We start from the raw sequence: 9,386 nt of genomic DNA, 5'->3' as shown, positions 1-9,386 counted from the left end.
TCAGATGATGTTTCTGATGTCAGCTCACTTGACACTACCACTTTAAATGCAAGTGTCCAAACAGGTGGCAGAACAAGAAACAAATTAAGGTTCTTCCTCCCTCTTTTGGCAGACTGTTTTCTGTATGTCAATTGTTACCCCCCCCAAAATAAAAAATATCGTGAATGATTGATAATGAACAGCAGATTAGAGATAACAGAGGTCAACATTTCTACAAGTCAGAAGGCTTTTCTTAACTTCTTGGCAAAACCACCACAAAAATATAAAGACAGACTCTGGATTTATAAAAAGTTGTTTTACTTTTATAAAATTTAGTACAAATCTTATGGAAATATAAATCCTTCTTGAACAGTGTTAGTTATCATTACATAGTAATCCAGTGCAAATGAGTACTTCATTTTGTCCAAGTATACCACACATTAATTAGCCCTTCATTTACCTGTGGTTTCAAAACTGAGCATTATCTTAACTGCTGAGTCATCTTCAGTTCACATTGGTCTCTCAGAGGTTTTTTTCATAGTTATTAGTGACAACATCAAGAAAAGCTGAAATGAGGGATTCCCTTCCCCTTACCAATTATTCAGATTTCTCACCATTCAAAAAAACCTATATACATTCCAATGAAAGTGTCCCCAAAACAACAAGATCTGCAGTCCCTTCACTTCTGGGAAGTAATAGAGAAAAAGAATTGGTACCAGATTAAGCCTGTTCATTTGTCTGGTATGGAACAGGTTGCGCTGTGCCAAAATTCAAGAGCCAGCTTTTTTATTTTTTAAGCTCATGTGCCAAGCCACTCTTTTCTGCTAGGCTTTTGCTAAAATCAGCATTCCCCAGCATCCTACTTTGACTGCAGTTTTGTTGGAAAGAAGCTCACCAGCATTTTAGGGGCACTCATGATAGAAAAAAAAAAAAAGTGGAGATTAAAAAAAAAAAAGGAAGTGGAGATTCTGTCAGATTGTCTCAATGACGAGCAAAACTCTTTCATATTCATTTTTAAAGATCCACTGTTAACATGCTTTTAAAATTACTGTTCCCTTAACAGCGATGACTTTACACCATTCCAACCACTCTCTCATGCCTGGTTTCTGTGGCCAAGACATCCATTTTTGAGACTGCTCATTACATGAGATTACCAGTGGCCATGGAATGGACTGACACTTCCTACTGACCAGCCTTGGCTCCAGTAGCACCATATGCTTGCTCACCCACTGAGCTAGTCGAACACCATTGAACTAAATAACATGGTAAAAATAATCAATAAATACATAAATACTTCATATTTCCATAAAAGTCCTATGTTAAAGACCTCCATTAATAAAATGCCACATAATGTCTCTATGAAATATACAACAGGGTATTTCATTCATTTACAATAGGTTTAAACTCAGGCAAAGAATAAACAAGTAACCTATCCAAATGATCTGGCAAGTGAGTAGCGAAATTAGTTAAAAGAACCCAGGAATTCTTGATTCTTAACCCCTTGTTCTAAGTTTATATTCTTGCTTCTCTTGGAAACTGTCACACTAAGAATTATTATGTGTTTTCCTTTCAAGACTGACCTTATCATATTAGTTTGTCCATAGAGTGGTACTTTTTTAATAGAAATAAGAAAAAAGGAAGAGTACTAAAAGGGAATGCATCTAAAATGAAAAAAAAAAATTAACCTCACCCCCCTGAGGCCAGTACATACTTTAAAGTCTTTGGTTCTAGTTTGCAATATGTACAGTAGAGCTGAAATCTAAACTGCCATCTCAAGCACAGTGGAATCCACATGGTAAATCCCTATGGAATTTAGTCATAGCCTCAAATGCCTAGGAGATTAATGCACAAAAGCCCTGAGAACTGGCATAGTTTTCCTGGTAGGGCAGAACCGTATAACAGAACTCAGTAAATCTCCCACACTTCATTCATCTCAAATCCAAAGCCCTAACTCTACAGGTTTTGTGCATCAAAGAGTTAACATAGCAGGCCTAAACTGCTATCCTTGGAGAGGCGTGATTACAGGGTTGGCCACTGGCCGGCATTTGGGAACTTAGATTTTGGAAGGGCTCCCACCATTAACTGATAAGACTGGCTTACTGTATCTGAACTGTTTGTGCAAACAATATGGCTTATGCTGGACACCTGTTTTCCTTTTGAGAGTCTTGAATTTTGCTATCCACCAGGGAAAGGCTGCTTAGATGACCTGTCCCCAGTAAAAACTTTGGGCACTGAGTCTGTAATGACCTTCTCTAGTAGACAACCCATTCACATGTCACAAATCATTGCTAGGGGAATTAAGCGCATCCTGTGCGATCCCACTGGGAGAGGACTCTGGAAGCTTGTGCCTAGTTTCCCTAGACTTTGTCTCAGGTGCCTTCTCCTTTTACGGATTTTTCTTTGTATCTTTCACTATAATCAATCAGAACTATGAGCAAGACTACATGCTGAGTCCTCTGAGTCCTCCCAGAGAATTACGGAACCTGGCAGTGGTCTTGGGGACCTCTAGCACAGTTGGTACAGGAGGTTCAGTAAGTAACCCTCCCCCTCACTGCCAGTTTCACTCTTGCCCTCCTATCCCCGTCTGTTTAAGCAGAACTAATTCCCTGATCAAATGTTCAAAATGCCAAAGGCGTGTGTCTTCCTGAAAGCCCCTCACTTTATAGTAAATGGGGTAAACTTAGATAAATTGCTACATGGAAAGTAGAAATCAGTGTTTATTGAAAGAGTTACTTCTCAAAGGAACAAGAAATGGCACTAATCTTTTTCGAGTTCCTTTCTAAGCTGCCTGAACATCAAACCTCCCAGGGACAGGAGGACCCAGGGTCACCACAAATGAAAACAAATGCCTGTAGTACTCACTTCACAGTTCTGACTTACTCCCAACTACCAAGGAGTATTCTCACTTTCTACAACTGTGCCACTGTAGAAGTTAGTGTTTTAATACTGGTATATGCTCGGCTTGAAGACTGACCAAATTGATCAATAAATTTAGCCCTTTTTTGAAACCTAAGTTTGTTATAAGCATAATTCCATAACAGTCATATTTCCAACCTGGTTCCCATGCCTGACTTAACCCAATCCATAATCTGGAACAAGCCTTGGCTAGTGTATTTTGAGATGTCCATTGTGTTTCAGCTGCCGTTCCTCACTCCGCCTGCTTCTCCAAGCGTGGTACTTCTTGATGCTCTTCCTCCATGCAAAGCGCCAGATGCTAAACATAAAACACCAAGACACAGCATACATTGCTACTCCCCCAACCTTCACGAACCACTTAGGCGTGGGGGAGACCATTTCACAGAAAAGGAGGCGAGCTCCTACACCAATCCTCACTCCTGTGAACAGAGCCACAAAGAGGAAGTCCACAACATCTCCAGTGAAACTGTGATAGTGCCCTGTTTCCCGGAGAAACCAGCGCATCTGTAGCAAGGGGTTGGTAAGCTCACTTCCAAAGAGGACTGCATTGACCTCTGTGCCAGACTCCCCAAGCACAAGGGCCATGATAATGCCCAAGATGCTCAATGTGTGATGAGCCAGCATCAAGGCACCCTCAGACTGGAAGTAGATACACCAGCCCAAGTCGAAGATGAAGTAGCCCAAGGTGAGACACAGAACATGAACTTGGAGAGGTGTATTGGGTGAGCCTGAAATAAACCAAGACAGAAGCAAATTGAGTGACTGGGAATTGTGCTACCTTGCACAGGGATCCTATGTTTTTGTCTTTCAAACCTTATTGAACATTAAAGAAGCAAAAACAATGGCAGGCACGTGCTTTTTAATGAGAACCAAAGAAAGACTAAAATATAAAATCTAGGTCTTTTATCAAACTAAATGATGTTCAGACCCCCAGGAAATGCTGTTCTGATGAATCAGACTTCAGTGAGTTTGCATCCTTCAGTGAATACAAGCAATAATCTCAGTGTCCTCTCTGTGGAACAGCATAAAATCCAGTTATTTTTTTCCTTTAATTAAAATCCTAAACTATTTTTTTTACCCTGCTAAAGGTTTAGTTCCAGACTCTTGAGTCATTGTTTCCTGAATGTCAGATTTTTTTTCTCAGCTTAATGGGTTAGGTTATGAACACTCAGTGGCCCTAACCCATCCTGAAAGTAGATTCTGGAGAGGGCCCCAAAACTGAGTGTGTTCTCATGTCCAGGAACATAGGTTTCGAGGACCTGACATATTTGAAACCGTTTAGAACCGTCATATAAAACACAAAGCTTAACAATTGCTTTCATCAGTTTGACAATTTGGGGGAAAACTCAGAAACTCAAAAAGAGAATCCAAAGAAATATTTTTAAAATTATACTCCAGGGGAGTTAAGGGCTGCATTGTGTCCCCCCTCCCCAAATTCATGTTAAAGCCCTTAACCGGTAGTACCTCAGAATGTGAGTGTATTTGGAAATAGGGCCTTGAAAGAGGTAATCAAGTTAAAATGGCGTAATTAGAGTAATCCAATGTGACTGTCATCCTTCAAAGAAGGGATTAAGACACAGATATGCGCGCGTGCGCGTACACACACACACACACACACACACACACACAGAGGGGATGACCATGTAAGGACAGTAGGAGGGCGGCCATCTGCAAGCCAAGGACAGAGGCTTCAGAAGAAACCAAACCTGCTAACAGCTTGAACTTGGACTTCTAGCCTCTAGAATTGCAAGAAAATAAACATCTGTTGTTTAAGCCACCCACTCTGTGGTACTGTGTTATGGCAGCCCCAGCCAATTAATACAAGGGGGTAAAATTTTTATATTTATGAAAGTAACACTTGGACATCTAGTAACAATTAAAAAGGATAGGGAGCATCTCATCCTCTTAACGCAGACATGGAAAGATGATGTCTTTTGAATAGACAGTCAAGTAAAAGTTTCAAGTTGCCAAAAATATGTATAATACAGTTCTATTTGTGTCTTTTGGCGGGGAGTGGTAGTGGAAGATGTTGATATTGGCTTTGTGGTTTTTATATTTCTGATTAAATTGCAACAATTTAAAAGCTGTTTTAAAAGTAGAGTTACAAAAAGCAGAAACAACAGGTGACATAAACAATATCAGAGTTAACGAAGAAGACTGAGGATTCCAATACAAAATTATAATGGGAGTTAATTTTCAATATTGTACAAATTCTGTATTAAAGTCACATCCTTCTAAGACTACCCCCAAATCATAAATCCCTAAGGGAAAATCCCCTACCTACCTGGGTGGGTAAAAGGCCATGGGCCATCAATGAAGCCAATATAAGCGGAGAGGCCTATGGAGAGGACTCCATGGGTGAAGGTGACCAGCCGGCAGCTCCACTCATAGCTTCGGTGCTTATTCAGGTGGCAGAAAGAAATATAGAGCGAGAGCCAGCCACACAGGCTGCACAGCACCTGCAGACACAGAGCTAATGCCATCCTATGATGAAAAGACCAAAACCAGAAAACAAAGGATGCACCCTAAGAAAACAGCATTGGGTCATTTTGTGTCTATGTCCTCATATCTATTACAGAATAGTTCAAAAATACTGCCTTGTCTTATCTTCCTTATCTACACAGCCAAGAATCTTCTAAAGTATGGCTGTATTTATAATTCCAAGTTCCTCCGAGACAACATGTTAGCAACTGGTGAATGTTGTAAACCAGAAACCAGGAACTGCACTCCGAGTTGGTAGGCTGGCATCACATTTTATGATGAGTAAATGTCAATAATAACCCTCCAGTGATGACTGACCAATAATACACGGATAATAAAGCACATGTATTAAATAATGTCTTCACAATTCAAAAACCCCAATGAAATGCGCTCATGAAAAAACAGAACACGGCCACTTTGGTTTCTGCTAGAGGTCACATGACACATGACAGTTTAATGTGGTTTTAAGCTGATACTAAATTCAGTTGAGGTTTGGATTTGGGTCACAGGTTTATCAGACAAAATCAAAACTTGGGATAAACTTAAATATAGAACTGAACAAAGAGTCCAGACATCTTGGAGGTTGGGGGGAAATCCTGGCTTTATTCAGTTCTGAAACACAACCCAAAGATTTGCCAAGAGTGGAGCAGAAGGATTCTAACAGACAAGAGGTGGGGAGTTTTTCTTGAGATCTAAAAATATCCTTAAGGCAATTATTCAGTTAAAAATGAAGCCAGAATGCTGTACCTTGGAACTTTTACTAGTGACAAATGCATTAGGACAAGAACAACTATAACGGAGTCAATTTAGTCACACAGGACTAAAATCTAAAAATGACCAAGATGTTATTAGTATTCATTAGCTCCTCCATTGAAAAGTACAAATAAAAAGTCAAAAACATTTCAGATATCTGTTTCATCTCAGCAGGAATTTTCTACATGGCTATGCTTACTGCTTAACCTTGTTCTGACCAGCGAAATAGTATCTGTGGACGTCAGTACACAAGCCACTCCCAAGAAAGGTATCCAGAGAAGGCTTTATGAAGGTCAAGTTCTGTACAGCTTTCATCTGAAATCAGATTTCCATTCAAGAAAACAGTAGATGTCCATGATAGACCTGGGTTCCAATTCTGTCTCTGCCCCTAGAAAGACTAGCCATAAGAGTGTAGGTAAATCACTTTAACCTCTAGAACCCATTAAAAAAAAAAAGAAAAGAAGGAGTAAAAAGGGGAGGAAGGGAGAAAGGGAAAGAAAAGAAAGAGACTAGGACTGAAGATCTCTACAGTCCGGTCCAGTTCTGACATGAAGTTCTGAGATAAACTTTGTAAAACATCAAGGCTAATTCTTAGAGTAAGGGCCAGAAATACAAAGTGTCCCGCGTGAAAAGAACCGCCCTCCCTTATCTCCTTTTAAAGGCCAGGGTCACTGGCCAGTAATGCGGATCAGCTCATTTGGATATGCCAATTAGTATTTTTAGAGTCCTTTTCTATGAATCCTAAATCCTTGGCAGAACAGAGAAAACAGTAGCCCATTTACAAACACTTAAATAAAGGAACAGACATTCGTAAATGGCAGGCACCACTCTGTGACCTTGGGAACTCCCTGTGTGGGTTTCGGCTTTTTGCTCTTGGTTTTTGTCAAAGAACGGAAGGGCATTTGGAAGGCCATGGCCGCTCCAAAGTCCAAAGCTCCTCTCCCGGTTTCTCCCGTTCCAGGGCCAGGCTGACGAGGAGGAGCCTTGGAGCAGGCGTGGCTCGCCCCGAGGCCTCGCAGGGACGGCGATCGCATCTCCGCGCGGCGGTGCCTGAGACGCTCGGCCACGCCTGGACCGGGAGCCGGAGCCAAACACCGTTATTCCTGCATCCCGCCGGCGCCGCAGCCTGGCGCAGGAAGGCCTCGGGTGCCAGAGGCAGAAGGAGGGCCGCTCCCCCTCGGAGGACAGCCTGGGCCCTCTGCCGCCTCCTTCCCCACCAATGGGCCGCGCAGGCCCGGTGCCCACCCCGGCCCGGCAGTTCGCGCCGCGCTGTTACCTGGCGGAGCGTACTGGGAGGCCTTGGGCGCCCGGGCGCCCGCAGCTCGGGGCCCAGATAGCTGGAACAGGAAGCGGAGGAACCAGAGCTGGAGGACAGGGCTGTGACGATGGCGGAGGAGGAGCCGGGGGTCTGGGGGCACCTGCTGGCTGGGAGGATGGAGCGCAGAGCTGGGGCCCGGCCACCGACGTTCCGAAAGCGCGCGGGAGGGTCCTCCTTCTCTGGCGGGGGGGGGTCAAGAGGGATCTAGCGGTGACGTGAGACCTGCTGGCCGCTGCTCTTGTTTAGCTGTTGTTGTTTTGTTTAAATCATTATCCATTTCTCCCCTCCCCTCGAGAGACAGCTCATCCAATCATCATGTATTGAGTACCTACTAAGTGCTTGCACCCTTACTAGGCATTGTTGGGGAAGTCAGACATCGTTCTTGCCCTCGTGCTTGAATTTAAGTCGTGGAACAGGAACTGATGAGCAGGAAAGTGCTGAGGCCTGAGAATTAGAAGTTACAGTATTCCAATGTCAGCCCTGTCTCCAACTTGGCAGCAAAGCATAAGGCTTGGGAGTGAATCTTGCTTGGTATGTGTTTGGGCAAGTTTCTTTTCTGTTGCCTCCCTTTCCTTGATCCGCTGAATGGGGATACTCATAATATCTATCTCATAAGGTTATTTTGAGAATTTTTAGAGATTACATATGTAAAGTGCTTTGAACAATGACTGGCACGTGGAAGTCACTACATAAATGTCAACTGTTTTATTTCACTTTGGGTAAATCCTTTTCTTCTCTGGGTCCATTTTAATATGGAGCAGAGTAAGTTTGAGCGATAAGAATGGAGGCTCCAGGCCGGGCAAGGTGACTTATGCCTGTAATCCCAGCACTTTGGGAGGCTGAGGTGGGTGGATCACGAGGTCAGGAGTTCAAGACCAGCCTGGCCAAAATGGTGAAGCCCTGTCTCTACTAAAAATACAAAAATTAGCTGGGTGTGGTGGCAGGCACTTGTAATCCCAGCTACTCGGGAGGCTGGGGCAGAGAATTGCTTAAACCCAGAAGGCAGAGGATGCAGTATGTCGAGATCGCGCCACTGCACTCCAGCCTGGGTGACAGAGCGAGACTCTGTCTCAACGTCTCAAAAAAAAAAAAAAAAAAAGAAGAAGCTCAAATGGGATAAAGACAGTGTCTGGATTGATTGATCAGGACAGGCAATCCTGGGTGCTAAGGGACCCAGACATTCTCAAAAGGTGAAGACCATTAGCAGAGATCTGAGTGTTTAGACCGTCCCTGGGGAATAGTAAATATTCTAGTTTTGATCATTTATCTGATCAACCCTTCAAAGTTAAGGATGGCACTGGTTTCATCTTTGTTTCCCTAGGACCTAGCACAAGGCAGGTACAAAAAGTGTTTGTTTGTTGAGTTAATGGGAAAGGAGCCTGGAAAACTATAATGGAAGCATATCACAATTCTTAAAGTGTGTTGATCATCTATGCCACTTAGGAAGTGTTTTCAAATACCCTGTGCAGGCTGTACCTTGAATATCTTGATTTAGTAGGTCTGGTATGGGGCCCAGGGATCTGTATTTTTTTAAACTTGCCCAGGAGTCATTCAGATGGTCACATTTGATAACCATTGGTGTTAGAGGCCCTAAATGCCTCTGATGCCAACCTAAGATGCCAAGCTGCAATGTCTTATTACGTGGAAGCCCATGATTGAACACAGGCATCATATTATCATGTTCTCCAAGCCCTTGCTATTCGAAGTGTGCTCTATGGACCAGCAAAATCTGCATCACCTTAGAATTCATCAGAAACTCAGAATCTCAGAACCTAACCCCGGACCTACCAAACAAGAATCTGCATTTTAGGGGCTGGGCGAGGTGGCTCACGCCTGTAATCCCAGCACTTTGGGAGGCCGAGGTGGGTGGATCACCTGAGGTCAGGAGTTCCAGACCAGCCTGGCCAACATGGTGAAACCCTGTCTCTACTAAAAATAC

The 9,386-nt window shown here is 43.1% G+C and overlaps 1 protein-coding gene across 1 annotated transcript; it reads right to left on the bottom strand.

Annotated features, from left to right (window-relative positions):
* Nucleotides 1–274: 274 nt before the first annotated feature.
* TLCD5 (TLC domain containing 5) lies at nt 275–7,751 on the bottom strand. Its single transcript, XM_012470289.2, has 3 exons — nt 7,406–7,751; nt 5,180–5,379; nt 275–3,623 (listed from the first exon to the last, which is right to left on the bottom strand). The coding sequence occupies exons 2-3, from the start codon at nt 5,376–5,378 to the stop codon at nt 3,085–3,087; spliced, it is 738 nt and encodes a 245-aa protein (XP_012325712.1). The 5' UTR covers nt 5,379; nt 7,406–7,751; the 3' UTR covers nt 275–3,084.
* Nucleotides 7,752–9,386: the final 1,635 nt, after the last annotated feature.

Source organism: Aotus nancymaae, unplaced genomic scaffold (assembly GCF_030222135.1).
Source record: "Aotus nancymaae isolate 86718 unplaced genomic scaffold, 86718_ANA_hifiasm-v0.15.2.pri h1tg000012l, whole genome shotgun sequence".
In the NCBI taxonomy this organism is placed as follows: Eukaryota; Metazoa; Chordata; class Mammalia; order Primates; family Aotidae; genus Aotus; species Aotus nancymaae.
The sequence above is the reverse complement of the archived record's forward strand: the minus strand, read 5'-3'. Positions and strand labels throughout refer to the sequence as shown.